Source organism: Solea solea, chromosome 17 (assembly GCF_958295425.1).
Source record: "Solea solea chromosome 17, fSolSol10.1, whole genome shotgun sequence".
In the NCBI taxonomy this organism is placed as follows: Eukaryota; Metazoa; Chordata; class Actinopteri; order Pleuronectiformes; family Soleidae; genus Solea; species Solea solea.
In genome coordinates this window covers 24,051,465-24,067,115 of record NC_081150.1, presented here as the reverse complement: position 1 = coordinate 24,067,115, position 15,651 = coordinate 24,051,465, and the positions used below count along the sequence as shown (strand labels likewise).

Here is a 15,651-nt window from a genome sequence, read left to right as displayed (position 1 = left end):
GTGGCAGATTTTCAAAATAAAGCTCGACATTGAACGATAAACAGGCAATAAAAAGTAACAAGACAACAATAATACTTTCTATTAATACTGCTATCACTAATAATAATACTAATAATAACAATGATAATAATAAGAATAAGAATAGGAATAAGAAAAATGTGCCTTTTCATTCTCGCACAACATTTAGGTTTAGGTTTTTATCTACATTGAAATTATATATTAAGCATTTTCATGAAACCTCATTCTAATCTAATTATTGTCATCATTATGAAAACATCATTGTAATATCATCATTGTTATATTTGTTAATATTTCCACTGATGTCGTTCTGTTTTTAATTGTGAAGGGACTCACAGCCACTTCCGTCCCGCGCGGCCAGTGTGTTGCTAGCTTACTCAGCAGTTCTCCGTCTTCCTGGTTTTTGCGGAGGTTTTTTTTTTTTTGTTTCGGTTTTTTGTCTCCGTCTCTTTTTAAAGTCGTTACTTTCGTCGCCAGGACCCGGTTTTGCGCACTTTTATGACGAAACGTGTTTCTCACGTGAAGTTTCCGTCCAAACCGTCGTTCGCAGTTTTTAAATCTGATGTTCGGAGACTTTATTTTGAAAGCAGCGTCCAAACAGCCAAACATGTCGAGACGCGAACTCACGGTTTTATCGCTTCTTGCGGTTCTCGCGGTTTTCGTCAGGGTCATGGGAGCAGCTCGATCTTCGCCCGCGAACACGGAGCAGCAGGACTTCGGTGAGTCTTCGGAATCGGATTCAAATCCTCTGTCTTTACCTCAAATGTATTTTTTGTGACTTATTATGCGCCTGAGACAACATTTTGCGATGATTTTGGACGAGAACGTAAGTAAAATGTAGACTTGTAACGTTCAGAACCAACTTCACGTTTGTTACGTTACATGTCATTTATTAGACGCTTTTATCCAAAGCGACATAAAATAGAGTTGAGTACAAACTGCCAGTGATGGAGTCAAACTTGCGACCATTGCAACCACGATGTCTTTCGCACACAGGGTACCGGTCTTAACCACTGAGCCGCTCCACCCCCGTTCCATGTTAACTATGAATTGGTGTCGTAGATTATGATGTTTGTTTGTTAAAAACTTTATTTACGTTTATTGTAAACGTTAGGGGTCGGGAAAAATTGATATTTTGTGTGACGATGTTATTAATTTTTGATTTTTGATTGAAACTATTTATGGATTAGCATTGAAAAAAATCAATTGACATCATTTCAGTCCACTAGATGGCGCCAAGTGCTCACTCTCACTAGAGCTGTTGTGTGAGTGTATCGCAATATATGATTTCACAAATGCTCAGAGTTTCTCAATATCACATCGTGACTTAAATATCGTGAAAATATCGTACAGTGGAGTCTCACCCCGGATAATCACATACTTCAGTTATGCTACGTGCACATTGCGATGTTTTTTGTCCCCCCTCAGACTCTCTCCAGTCCGTGCTGGACCACTTTGACGTGTTGTCTCTGTCCCCCCTCAGACTCTCTCCGGCCCGTGTTGGACCACTTTGACTTGTTGTCTCTGTCCCCCCTCAGACTCTCTCCGGTCCGTGTTGGACCACTTTGACTTGTTGTCTCTGTCCCCCCTCAGACTCTCTCCGGCCCGTGCTGGACCACTTTGACTTGTTGTCTCTGTCCCCCCTCAGACTCTCTCCGGTCCGTGCTGGACCACTTTGACTTGTTGTCTCTGTCCCCCCTCAGACTCTCTCCGGTCCGTGCTGGACCACTTTGACTTGTTGTCTCTGTCCCCCCTCAGACTCTCTCCGGTCCGTGCTGGACCACTTTGACGTGTTGTCTCTGTCCCCCCTCAGACTCTCTCCGGCCCGTGTTGGACCACTTTGACTTGTTGTCTCTGTCCCCCCGCAGACTCTCTCCGGCCCGTGCTGGACCACTTTGACGTGTTGTCTCTGTCCCCCCTCAGACTCTCTCCGGTCCGTGCTGGACCACTTTGACTTGTTGTCTCTGTCCCCCCTCAGACTCTCTCCGGCCCGTGCTGGACCACTTTGACGTGTTGTCTCTGTCCCCCCTCAGACTCTCTCCGGTCCGTGCTGGACCACTTTGACTTGTTGTCTCTGTCCCCCCTCAGACTCTCTCCGGCCCGTGCTGGACCACGTTGACGTGTTGTCTCTGTCCCCCCTCAGACTCTCTCCGGTCCCTGCTGGACCACTTTGACTTGTTGTCTCTGTCCCCCCTCAGACTCTCTCCGGCCCGTGTTGGACCACTTTGACGTGTTGTCTCTGTCCCCCCTCAGACTCTCTCCGGTCCGTGCTGGACCACTTTGACTTGTTGTCTCTGTCGCCCCTCAGACTCTCTCCGGCCCGTGCTGGACCACTTTGACGTGTTGTCTCTGTCCCCCCTCAGACTCTCTCCGGTCCGTGCTGGACAACTTTGACTTGTTGTCTCTGTCCCCCCTCAGACTCTCTCCGGCCCGTGTTGGACCACTTTGACGTGTTGTCTCTGTCCCCCCTCAGACTCTCTCCGGTCCGTGCTGGACCACTTTGACGTGTTGTCTCTGTCCAGCCTGAGGACTCACTCCGTCCGTCGCCGCGACGTCCAGACTCAGAGTCACGTGGAGAAGACGCTGAGCTTCGTCGCCCTGCAGAGGTTCACCGCGCTTCAGCCGGGTCAACGTTACGTTTGACACGTGAAACTGAGCGCTGTGTACTGACGCGCACGTGTGTGCGTGTGTGTGTGTGTGTGTGTAGGCACTTCAGACTGTACCTGAGGACCAACAACGAACTGTTCTCTGACAACTTCAGTGCTGTGGTCGTGGACGAGGACGGTCGAGAGCACAGCTACCCGGTCAACAGACACAACTACTTCACTGGACACGTCATCGGTGAGCACACACACACACACACACACACACACACACAGACAAACACACACACACGCACGCACATGCACAGACAGGTTAATGACTAACCTTAACGATAACCACATTTCAAAACTTAAACGCCCCCTCAGAAATGAGGACACGCCCCTCAACTCGGAGATTTCTGCTTCTGACAACAAGTGGAGCGCACCATCACAGGTCAACAGGTCAACAGGAAGACACTTCCTACTAACACATCGTCAGACACACGTGCTGAGACTTGTCTTTGCTCTAGGGGGCGGAGCTTAGCGCCCAGGTTTCTCCTCTAACTCTGCGATGTCTCGTCCAGGGGAAGAGAACTCCCGGGTTCAGGCTCACATCGACGACCACGAGTTCTCAGCGCACATCCTGACCGACGAGGCCGAGTACAACATCGAGGTACGACGCATGTACGACGAAATAAAAACATCGCACGCCTCCCCGATTTAACTCCCTCCCCTTCCTTCAGCCTCTGTGGAGGTTCACGTCGGCGCCCCCCGATGGTCGTCTGCTGGTGTACCGTTCAGAAGACATCAGAAACCTCAGCAGACTGCACCAGCCTTCAGTCTGTGGCTACATGACCTCTGACCCCGGCCACCTCCTCCCCGACGGCGTCAGGACGGCCATGTTTGAAGAGCACGAGGAAGACGGTCAGTAGATGTATACGCTGCTGCCCCCTGCAGGCGTAGAAAAGCACTGAGTTTTACATGGTCTTTAAATCTGGAAAACCGGCTTTTACTAAACATGAACTTTTACTTTAAAATAGGCCTTTAAGCAGGAGGAAGTGATGTCACACTGTTGAAATCTCAACGTGTCCATGTGATAAATGTCCATAAAGTGTCCTCATGTCCTCAGAGTCCGTGTCCAGAGCCAAACGTCACGTCTACGACCACAGGAAGAACACGTGTCCTCTGCTGCTCGTGGCCGACCATCGCTTCTTCAAACACATGGGCAGAGAGGAGGAGAGCACCACCCTCAACTACCTGGTCAGACCTGAAAACACCTGAGCTCCATCAGTGAGTCCACGCTAACGCCCGTCTCTGTTTTCACAGATCGAGCTGATCGATCGCGTGGACGACATCTACAGAAACACGTCATGGGACGAAGAGTTTGTAGGTTATGGCGTCCAGATCCAGCAGGTGAGGGGCGGGACACTCGGGCTACGTCCACATTTTAGATTTAAAACGTTGTCCAGACTGGACCACAGTTTTCCAAAAGATACTCCTGTTTTATTAAACCGCTGTTTTTGTTTCTGTGAGGACAAACAGAATTGTGACTTGTGTGTTGAAAATGTGAGGATGCATTTTAGTGTGGACGAACAGAAACTGAGTCTTTTATTTTTGAAAACCGAGGCCTTTGTTTTGAAAATGTGAGGATGCATTTTAGTGTGGATGAGAGGAAACTAAGATTTTTATTTTGAAAATGTGAGGATGCGTTTTAGAGTGGATGAGCAGAAACTATGAGACTTTTATTTTGAAAATGTGAGGATGCATCTTAGTGTGGACGACCAGAAACTAAGACTTTTAATTTGAAAATGTGAGGCTGTGTTTAAGTGTGGACAAACAGATACTGAGACTTTTGTTTTGAAAACGTGAAGATGTGTTTAAGTGTGGACAAACAGAAACAGACTTGGAGCTCTGTGATTGGCTTATTTGGGTGGAGTCAGTCAGCATGAATGTGTGTGTGTGTCCATACTGTGTCGTCATGGTAACGCAGCGCATCTCTGATCAGATCATCATCGAGAAAGGTCCGACGTCAGTGGCTCTAGGAAAAAGTCACTTCAACATGAGGGGAAGTCCAGGAGACAATCGAGAAGTGTGGGACGTGAAGAAACTGCTGGAAGTAAAAAAAAAAGCTCTCGTCTCACTCCCTGCGTCTCCATGTCCGCGCGTCTGACCACATCTTCTGTGGCTTTGTCCTCCTGCAGCAGTTCAGCGTGGACATCGCAGAGAAGGCGTCCAACGTGTGTCTCGCTCACCTCTTCACCTACCAGGACTTTGACGAAGGGACTCTGGGTCTGGCCTACGTCGCTCCGTCCAAACCCGACATCCCTGGAGGTCTCTGCTCCAAAGGTAAAGTCCCGCCCCCTGCTGTCCACATGTGACGAAAGGAAATCAGGGCGTCACGTTGTCCTTGTCTTGTCTCCACAGTTTGTCCTTCGTCAACAAATGAATTGAGACCGATTTACCTGAACACGGGTCTGACCAGCACTAAGAATTATGGGAAAACCATCCTGACCAAGGTGAGTCCAAAAGTCCAGGTCTTCTTAATGTTTTGTAAACATTCAGAAACCACAACTTTTGTGAGGATGTGCTTTAGTGTGGATGAGCAGAAACAGTGAGACTTTTATTTTGAAAATGTGAGGATGTGCTTTAGTGTGGATGAGCAGAAACTAAGACTCTTATTTTGAAAATGTGAGGATGCGTTTTAGTGTGGATGAGCAGAAACTAAGACTTTTGTTTTTAAAATATGAGGATGTGTTTTAGTGTGGATGAGCAGAAACTAAGACTTTTATTTTGAAAATATGAGGATGTGTTTGAGTGTGGATGAGAGGAAACTAAGACTTTTATTTTGAAAACTATTCTGAGAAAGCTTTGTGTTTCTGACTGGAATGCGATAAACTTGGAAGGTGATGTCACTCCCAGTTCTAACTTCCGTTGTAAATGTATCGCCTGGATATTGCTAAGCCAAATTTGTGGTAAAATTGGAGACGGGGTCTCTCCCTTCAGGACCAATGAGAGCAGTTTTCTGTCCTCTACACAGGAAGCCGACCTGGTAACGACCCACGAGCTAGGACACAACTTCGGAGCGGAGCACGACCCCGACAACATCCCGTACTGCGCTCCCCGTGAAGACCAGGGCGGGAAGTTCGTCATGTACCCGATCGCCGTGAGCGGAGACCACGTCAACAACAAGGTGTGGCCTCAGATGGCGGGAAACACGTTTAATAACGCGCGTTCCTTCCTTCGGCTCTGACTCTGTCTCGTGTTGTCCAGATTTTCTCAAACTGCAGCAAACGCTCCATCGTGAAGCGTCTGCGGGCGAAAGCACTGACGTGCTTCAAAGAGAGGAACGTCAACGTGTGCGGGAACTCCCGCGTGGAGCCCGGCGAGGAGTGTGATCCCGGACTGTTGAACATCAACTCAGACCGCTGCTGCACCGCGGACTGTCGACTACGGCCTGAAGTTCAGTGCAGGTCAGAGACCACGCCGTCTGCAACTGAAAAGCAATAGTAGTAAAAACATCTGTAAATATCTATAAAACAGTTGTAAACATCTGTAAATATCTATAAAACATATGTAAATATCTTTAAAACAGTTGTAAACATCTGTAAATATCTATAAAACATCTGTAAATATCTATAAAACAGTTGTAAATATCTATAAAACATTTGTAAACATCTGTAAATATCGATAAAACATTTGTAAACATCTGTAAATATCGATAAAACATCTGTAAATATTAAAACAGTTGTAAACATCTGTAAATATCTATAAAACAGTTGTAAACATCTGTAAATATCTATAAAACATCTGTAAATATCTATAAAACAGTTGTAAACATCTGTAAATATCTATAAAACAGTTGTAAACATCTGTAAATATCTATAAAACATCTGTAAATATCATTAAAACAGTTGTAAACATCTGTAAATATCTATAAAACATCTGTAAATATCTATTAAACATCTGTAAACATCTGTAAAACAGTTGTAAACATCTGTAAATATCTATAAAACATCTGTAAATATCTATTAAACATCTGTAAACATCTGTAAAACACCTCACACTCACAGTGTCTCCTGTGTCCAGTGACAGAAACAGCGCCTGCTGCAAACACTGCAGGTTCGAGGCTGAAGGTGAAGTCTGTCAGGAGCCCATCAACGCCACCTGCAAAGGACACTCCTACTGCACAGGTCAGCTCACAGGTCAAAGGTCACACACAGAGGTCACACACAGAGGTGCCGACGCCTTCATGTCTGCCGTGTTTTGCGTGGACAGGAAACAGCAGCGAGTGCCCGCCTCCAGAGAACGCCAGAGACGAGACGGTGTGTCTGGACAGCGGCGAGTGTGTGAGCGGAGAGTGCGTTCCTTTCTGTCAGGCCGTCCTCCAGCTGCAGCCCTGCGCCTGCAACGGTACGCCGCTACACCACCGCGTGCTGCGCATGAAGCCACCTGGTGGACGTGAAGCTCACTAACAGTCTGTGTTGCCATAGAAACCGTCTCCTCGTGTAAAGTGTGCTGTCGGAGCCGCAGTGGCGTGTGCGCCCCCTACCAGGACCAGACGGGCAACTTCCTGTTCCTGCGTAAAGGAAAACCGTGCACTGTGGGCTTCTGTGATGGCGCCGTAAGACCACGCCCCTTTTACAAAAACACACAAACAAACCAACAAACAACACTGTACGTTACAGCTGTGTGTGTGTGTGTGTGTGTGTGTGTAGGGTAAGTGCATGAAGCAGGTTCAGGACGTCATCGAGCGTCTCTGGGATTTCATTGATAAACTCGACATCAACACTTTGGGGAAGTTTCTGGCCGACAACATCGTGGGATCAGTGGTCGCGTTCTCTCTGCTCTTCTGGGTTCCGTTCAGTATCCTGGTTCACTGTGTGGTGAGTGACATCATCACTGTGTGACATCATCACACAGAGACAACATGACCACCAGTCGACACACAAGGAAAACATCGACGTCACATGGTCACGTCTTTATCTCACTGTGAGACACTTTGTAAACCACTCACTCTCTGTCCCCTGCTGTCTCCTCTGTCCCCTGTCCTCCGCTGTCTTCTCTGTCCTCAGGATAAGAAGTTGGACCAACAGTACGAACAAACCACAAAGTCTTTGTTCTTCCCCAGTGTGAGTACAAGTGTCTTCATGTTCCACGCCGTCCTTGAACGCATCACCAGTGAGATCCTACGTGATGCATTCAAGGCACAAATAAATAAATATAAATGAACACTCAAGGCTTCTTTTTCCCCAGAATGCCGAGCTGCTGAGCAGCCTGGAGTCGGCATCTGTTCGGATCTTCAAACCTCCAACGTTCCCGCCCACCGCCGCGCTCCGTTTCCACGCCACCGGTCCCCAGCAGACCAGCACCCCGCCGGTCTCTGGCTCCGGCCCCGATCACTGCCACGCCCCTCCTCTGGACAGCCCCCGCATGGCGACCATCCAGGAGGACCCGAGTTTGGACTCACACCTGGACAAGGAGACGCTGGAGGAGGCGTTCGGGCGCCCGGCCGCGGCGACTCAACGGTCCTTCGAGGACCTGACGGAGAAAAATGTGATGAGCCGCAGTGAGAAGACGCTTCTGTTCAGACTGCAGAGACAACATCACATCAACACCAGGGAGACGCAGTGCTGAGGACACGCCCACTTCAGACCCGCCCTCACTCAAGCCCGATGTTTATGTTGAAGATGAACTGTTACGATCTCTGCTGCTCCTACAAGTCCCTGAAGGCATCACCACTGTTTTTATGTCTGGATACAGAATGCCCCGCAGTCTTTAAATCTAAATCTTATACTTAATCCCCTTAGGGAATTGTCTCTGCATTTGACCCAGAACTAGGAGCAGTGGGCTGCTGAGTAGCACCCGGGGAGCAATTGGGGTTGGGTACCTTGCTCAGGGGTACCCCAGCCCTTTTGACTTGGTGGGGACTTGAATCGGCGACCCTCCAGTTACAAGTCAAGTTCCCTTTCCACTTGGACACGGGCTGCCTACTCTTTAGAGTTCCTGAATGCCCCACAGTCTTTAGAGTTCCTGAACGCCCGCAGTCTTTAGAGTTCCTAAATGCCCCACAGTCCTTTTAGATCCTGAACGTCCGACAGTCTTTAGAGTTCCTGAACGCCCCACAGTCCTTTTAGATCCTGAACGTCCCGCAGTCTTTAGAGTTCCTGAACACCCCACAGTCCTTGGAGTTCCTGAACGCCCCACTATCTTTACAGTTCCTGAATGCCCCACAGTCCTTTTAGATCTTGAACGCCCCACAGTCCTTTTAGAACCTGAAAGTCCCACAGTCCCTGGAGTTTCTGAACGCCCCACAGGTGTCCGTTGATGTAAATGTTTGAAAAATTCGGATGGACAAAGTCAACGTTTTATTCTTGTAAAAACTAAAGTGTATTTTCTTAAATGAAATGTTTACATTTCTAAACAAAGGGACCCTGAACACATCACGTGTTTGTTGTTTATTTGCCACTCGAGTAAACATGACTCAGACGCAGATCAGGGTTGTTTACTTTGCTAAAATCTTAAATGTTTTACAACCTCGACCGTGGAGAAAAAACTCATCTTTACGTGGAAATGACAACGTTCTCAAACGTCTCGTGTTTTTTTTCCCTTTTAAACCAAAGATTGAAAAATGTCACAAAGCGATTTTCTAATATTTGTTAGTCTGAATCAGTATTTAGTTTTTGAACGCGTGTCATGTTTTAATGTCACTGTGATTTTCAGAATAAAAGTCATTATAAAATCTTTTTCCCAGTTTTCGACGTCCACATTAAGATCTTATTTTTTTGGAGAAAAACAAACATTAACTTTTTTGTCATGAAAAATGTTTTATTGTTTTACACAGGAAGTAGAAAAAAAACGAGGAATCACAGAAAAGAAAAAAATCCCAGAAATTTGGGCTTCTGTACACGGTTCTGATCAGATCGAGTTTGCGTCACCACCGTGGTGACATCATAGAGTGGGCGTGGCCACTCAGATAATGGGACTGAGGGCATCGTAGAGCCGATGGACGGCGACTTCCACCGTCTCCCTGAAAGTCTCGTCCTCTGCACATGTCACAGTCTGCGGGTCAACACAGAGGTCAGAGGCCACATAAGTTAAATAAACATTGTTATAAATTTAGAAAATCAATCATTTGAATAAGAAACAAACAAACTGCTGTGTAGTGATCATTTTGGCCTAAGGGGGGCGCTGCTGAACTCACTCTGGTCTGTGGCTGGATGAAGGCGGTGACGTCGTCGACCGTCACACTCAGGTTACTACTGTCCTTGAAATTCACGCAGTCGTCCCCGAACATGTCACTGCAACACACAACTGGATGCTCTTATTGTGAAAATCACTTTGGTTTCCTTTACTTCCTTTTGATTTTTAAAAAAAAAAATTAAAACCAAAAACAAAGTCAAACATTTAAGAATAAATTCCAAAACTAAAGGTGACGTGAGGATTGGTGGGTGGGCGGGGCTCCGCCCACACCACATGACTCACTGCAGCATGAGCTTGAGTTTCTCCACAAACACGTCGACGTCGAGCACCTCGCTGCGTCCTTCCACAACTGAAACACAAACACGACAACGTCAGCGAGCACATTTTACAACATTTAACAACGTTACCACGGCGACGTCTTCACCAACATTTCTGAGCGCTGGGGTTGGACTGAACCTGCAGGACCACCGTCGTCACCACGTCAGCGTACATGTCGGCGAGCGGGTTAGCGATCCACTGCGACAAAAACAAAAACACGATTTTCCTTTAAAAACAAACTAAGAAATAAGAAACATTCCTTTATATAAGAAGTGTTGCACGACCACTAAAGGGCAGCACAGAGCAGAGAATTCCTGACAAGAACAAACATCGTGGTTGAGGAGGGACTTTGTCGTACACTCAGTAAAATGCGAATTTACATTTTCCACGACACTCGCAGGATTACGAAAAAAACTAGCTAACATAAAAATTATATAAAAATCGTTGCGCTATTGACGAAATTTGTTCGCCTCACTTTAACTCTCGGGAAACCCCAACGGGATCACGCTCACTCTACTCGAGCTAAAGTTATCGCAAACATGATCGCAGTAGTTACAAATTCCCTTTTCCTCCGACTTTTGTGGGACGTGCTAGTTAGCTGTAACCCCCAGTGTAAAATCGGAGCAGGACGTTTCGATCGCACGTGTAGTGTAGCAATGCGCGGGTTCCGCAGACACAGGCAGAGATCGCGTTGTTAATATCAGACACGAGGTCTCGTCGCGTTCTTCTGTTGGCTACACTGCCCCCCGGTGGTTTCCAGTGGTACAACTCTATTTTTCATAAACAACTAAAAACAAAAGAAAGTTCGGATGCGAGACTCCGGAACATTAATGCAAGTTTTGAACTTGAGACATTTTCAGACACAAAAACATTTTATTGTGAAAAGCCTGTTGAACTCTGACCTCCAGCAGGACCATGCCGGCCTCGTGGACCAGAGTGATGCTGTCAAAGACCCGCACTGTGATTTTCTCCGTTCCCTCCACCTGCTCCACGTCTCCTGAAACAAAGAAGAACATCAAAACAAGAGGTCAGAGGTCAAAGTCAACAGTGGGTGGAGCTCATGTGAGCTCAGGTGAGTGTGATTGGCGGGCTACCTGCGAGGTTCCGTAGCTGACTGACGAGCAGCGAAATGGGTCCGGTGTACGGGACGGCCAGAGTCTGCGTCACGGTCCCCATGGACAGATCCGTATAATCTGAAGACGAGAGAAACTCTGAGTTTTAACGTCGTTGTGGACAAACTTTTATTTTGAAAAGTGCGTGGACGCGTGTTACTGACTGTTGAGGTCAGACGGGGTCAGGATGTGATAGTTGAAGTTTCTCTTGACGAGGATCCCGGACACCCTTTGACCCTGAGCACACTTCCTGTCTGCCAGTGAGCCCATGACCTGCAGCAGAGCATTGTGGGAGTTAATTGGAGCAAGCGCCGCAGGCGAGCGGGCGAGCGGCGTCTGTCAGTACCGACCTTGGCGAGTTTCTCTCCTCTGAAGTTGAGCGTGACGGCCTCCGTGTTCCTCGGGTTGTGGACCTCGATGTGGACCTCGTCGTTGTCTTCGTACTCGCGGATCAGAGCCGCTTTCAGACGCGCCATCTCGTTCTGCTCGCCGTGGACCAGGATCTGGGGACGGGAGACACGTTCGTTACCGTGGTAACACAGCGGTCGTGGTGGTCATGGCGACTGTGGTCATGTGACTTTACCACGTGAGGAGGTTTGAGCGCCCGGATGAACTCGCTGGTCTGTTGATAATCCGTGTGAGCGGAGAACGAGATGTAGTCGACCGACATCTTCAGAGGAAGCTTCTGCCCCGACATGGTGGTGATCTCATCGGGCTCCGTCATGATGTGCTGCACACACACACACACACACACACAGACCTGTGACCTTTGACCTGTCATTCGAAGTCAAACTGGAAAAAAAAAATCACAAAATGGACATCTGACCATGGCGAGCTAAAGTCCCGCCCCCTGGTGTCTGAACATGGCGAGTTAAAGCCCCACCCCCTGCCCCCTGAACATGGTGCGTTAAAGCCCCGCCCCCGGTGTCTGACCATGGTGAGTTAAAACCCTGCCCCCTGGTCTCTGAACATGGTGAGTTAAAGCCCCGCCCCCGACCTTGGCGAGTTAAAGCCCCGCCCCCGGTGTCTGACCATGGTGAGTTAAAGCTCTGCCCCCTGGTCTCTGAACATGGTGAGTTAAAGCCCCGACCTTGGCGAGCTGAAGCCCCGCCCCCTGACCTTGGCGAGTGTTCCCTCCACACAGTATCCAGCAATGATGACCCCGTTCCTCTTGTCCGTGCACCAGCTCTCAAACAGTTCTCTGGACAAACCGCTCTGCATCATCCCGGGCGTCGCCATCACCACGCTGGGGCCGATGTCATCAAAGTGATCCATGCTCTGACCACGCCCACACACACACACACATACACATAGGTGAGTCACAGGCACGGTGGTGCAGCGGTGGTAAAGTGGGCGGCTGCGTGTCATTCACCTTAAGGTTGCTGATGTGTTTGAAGACAAACGGGTTGTTGACGTTGATAGCCTTGCGGATCTTGTCGTTCATGGCGTTGATGTAGGTCTGGTACACGGCCATGCACTTCCTGGCCAGAGAGGAAGCGTAGTAGATGGGGATGTCGTGCAGCTCCGGGTGGTTCTGCCAGTACTCGTCTGGACCAAAGACCCAGCTCTGTTATCACCGAGTGTGGAGGCGGAGCCACAACCTGAACGGTAGCTCTGCCTCTGTGTGTGTGTGTGTGTGTTTGTGTTTGTGCGTGTGAGTGAGTGAGTGAGTGAGTGTGAGTGAGTGAGTGAGTGAGTGAGTGTGTGCATGAGTGAGTGTCTGAGTGAGTGTGTGTGAGTGATTGAGTGTCTGAGTGAGTGAGTGTGTGCGTGCGAGCGAGAGTGAGTGAGTGTGTGAGTGAGTGTCTAAGTGAGTGTGTGTGTGAGTGTGAGTGAGTGAGTGAGTGAGTGAGTGTGTGCGTGAGTGAGTGTCTGAGTGAGTGTGTGTGTGTGTGTGTGAGAGTGTGAGTGAGTGTGTGTGAGTGAGTGATTGAGTGTCTGAGTGAGTGAGTGAGTGAGTGTGTGTGTGTGTGTGTGTGAGTGAGTGTGAGTGAGTGTGTGTGTGTGAGTGATTGAGTGTCTGAGTGAGTGAGTGTGAGTGAGTGAGTGAGTGAGTGTGTGAGTGAGTGAGTGTGAGTGAGTGAGTGTCTGAGTGAGTGAGTGTGAGTGAGTGAGTGTGAGTGAGTGAGTGTGTGTGAGTGAGTGAGTGTCTGAGTGAGTGAGTGAGTGTGAGTGAGTGTCTGAGTGAGTGAGTGTGAGTGAGTGAGTGTGTGTGTGAGTGAGTGTCTGATTGAGTGAGTGAGTGAGTGAGTGAGTGAGTGAGTGAGTGTGTGTGTGTGTGAGTGAGTGAGTGAGTGACTGAGTGAGTGAGTGAGTGAGTGAGTGAGTGCGTGAGTGAGTGCGTGAGTGATCTCACCCAGGATGAGCAGCAGCTCCTGAGCTCGTCCCAGAGCAAACACGGGAATCAAACATCGACCCTCCCTGTTCACAATGTCGTGCACAGTGTTACAGAAACGAGCCTCTCGCTCCTCACGCTTCTCATGAATGTGAGTGCCGTAGGTGGACTCCTGAAACACACACACACACACACACAGTGAAAAACACTGAAGTACACCTTTAAACACAGTGAGTGAAGTTGAATGTGCAGCGACTCACAGTGATGAGAATGTCTGGTTTAACGCTGGGGATTTCTGCTGCCATCAGATGTCTGTCCTCCTGACGAGAGAAGTCTCCTGTGTACAACAACTACACACACACACACACACACACGTCAGGAATGAAAACAGGAAGTTGAGTGATGGAGAGCGTCATGGACAGACGGACGATGATGATGATGATGACCTTGACGCCGGCGATCTCGATCATAAACATGGCCGCCCCGAGCACGTGACCGGCGTGGTAACACCAGAACTTGATGCCCGCCACTTCCTTCACCTCGTGGAAGTTGATGGTCTCAATCTTCTCCATGCTCTCCTCCAGGTCCATCTCACTGTAGAGCATGTCGTCTGCAGAGATGTTGCTGCACACACACAGACATGAGCGAGTGAGTGTGAGTGAGTGAGTGAGTGAGTGAGCGAGTGTGAGTGAGTGAGTGAGTGATACCTGACTTTGACACAGTCAGACAGCAGCCAGCGGTAAATGGCTTTGGTGGCGTGAGTCATGAAGGTTCGACCCTTGAAGCTGGTCTTCTGCAGGAACCAGGGCAGCGCCCCACAGTGGTCCAGGTGAAAGCTGCAGGGGGCGGAGTCAACACTTCAGCCTTCAAGAGCACTCAAGTAATGTTCTTTTTTTTTCTTGGTTTTTGGAATAAGTGACTGTCCAGGTCTGTGTGTGTATGTGTGTGTGTGTATATTCACTGGCTGATGAGCAGCAGGTCAATTTCCGCCGGATCGATGAGGTCGATGTACGGCAGAGCGTCCATTCCCTCCAGGCCAGGATGGATCCCACAGTCCAACTAAACCACAACACACACACACACACACGTTTGAGGACGCGTGTCCACGCTGACATCACAGTTCACAGGAGACGTGACAAACACCGTTACCATGATCTTTCGCCCCTTGAACTCCAGGATGATGCAGGACCGCCCCACTTCCTGTCCGGCTCCTCTGGACACAAACACGGTGACATCATCACACAACAGGCTGCTGTCTTTACACTTTGACCTCTGCTAACCCCAACTCCCCCACGACAATATTTCAGTCTGACTATCATATTCACAATTGTTTACACTCGCAGTTTAGAATGTTTGTTTGTATGAACATCCGTGTGGAAAGACACCAACGTCAACTTTTTTTAAGAAAAGTGTTGCACAAAAACATTTGATTTATGCCGAAATAAAGAGCCGTTTGAGAAGTCAGAGAACGTCGAAAACATAAAAGATCGGCGGTGTCCATGTCCTTTAAAACCGAAAATATTTCTTAAATTAGACACTTTGTGAGTGGAGACAGGTGCAAACGGAAACATTTAAAAGCAGGGCATAAACACTGTCAATAGACATAAATGTGGCATTATTTTAGCAGACATTACAACTTCCTGTAACAAAGTTGACTAGCACAAAAACATTTGATTTATGCCGAAATAAAGAGTGGTCTAAGAGGAGTCAGGAAACGTCAAAAAAATGAAGATCGGCGGTGTCCCCGTCCTTCAAAACTGTAAATGTGTTTTAAATGGGACACTTTGTGAGTGGAGACTAGTGCAGCAGAGTGGCACGCGCACAAAGACGCTGGTAAACTCCGGTACGTGTGTGTGTGTGTTTGTGTGTTTTTACTCACAGCGGGCGGATCAACAGCTGGTCACTTTCCTCCGCAGGTACAGTGACATCAGATTTACGTTTAGTCGACATTTTGCTTCCAAAAGAAACAACAAAAACAGACACAAATTAACGGGTTACTTCATCCGCGCTTCTGGCGCTGCTCGGTCACTTCTGGTCCGTGACACAAACATCGTCCGTGTCCCCAGTGTGCGCTTCACTTGGTTCC

The 15,651-nt window shown here is 48.4% G+C and overlaps 2 protein-coding genes across 3 annotated transcripts; one reads left to right on the top strand and one right to left on the bottom strand.

Annotated features, from left to right (window-relative positions):
• The first annotated feature begins 404 nt into the window (after nt 1-404).
• adam17b (ADAM metallopeptidase domain 17b) lies at nt 405-9,343 on the top strand. Of its 2 annotated transcripts, XM_058613000.1 has the most exons (18): nt 405-737; nt 2,492-2,624; nt 2,726-2,859; nt 3,185-3,273; nt 3,344-3,524; nt 3,730-3,860; nt 3,927-4,013; nt 4,606-4,716; nt 4,802-4,946; nt 5,025-5,116; nt 5,638-5,790; nt 5,871-6,070; nt 6,687-6,790; nt 6,876-7,010; nt 7,091-7,221; nt 7,316-7,483; nt 7,673-7,729; nt 7,854-9,343. In XM_058613000.1, exons 1-18 carry the CDS (start codon nt 581-583, stop codon nt 8,232-8,234), a joined length of 2,589 nt encoding a protein of 862 aa, XP_058468983.1. In that variant the 5' UTR covers nt 405-580; the 3' UTR covers nt 8,235-9,343. The 2 variants fall into 2 exon arrangements, with proteins under 2 accessions (XP_058468983.1, XP_058468984.1); XM_058613001.1 differs by lacking the exons at nt 405-737; nt 2,492-2,624; nt 2,726-2,859 and adding an exon at nt 3,009-3,054 and having other exon boundaries at nt 3,131-3,273.
• Nucleotides 9,344-9,399: 56 nt separating this feature from the next.
• On the bottom strand, nt 9,400-15,629 carry LOC131443397 (cleavage and polyadenylation specificity factor subunit 3-like). Its single transcript, XM_058613003.1, has 18 exons — nt 15,445-15,629; nt 14,715-14,778; nt 14,527-14,624; nt 14,273-14,401; nt 14,012-14,189; nt 13,826-13,915; nt 13,587-13,737; nt 12,603-12,778; nt 12,350-12,508; nt 11,814-11,960; nt 11,581-11,733; nt 11,395-11,503; nt 11,213-11,311; nt 11,021-11,115; nt 10,229-10,316; nt 10,083-10,149; nt 9,802-9,898; nt 9,400-9,659 (listed from the first exon to the last, which is right to left on the bottom strand). Exons 1-18 carry the CDS (start codon nt 15,513-15,515, stop codon nt 9,570-9,572), a joined length of 2,061 nt encoding a protein of 686 aa, XP_058468986.1. The 5' UTR covers nt 15,516-15,629; the 3' UTR covers nt 9,400-9,569.
• Nucleotides 15,630-15,651: the final 22 nt, after the last annotated feature.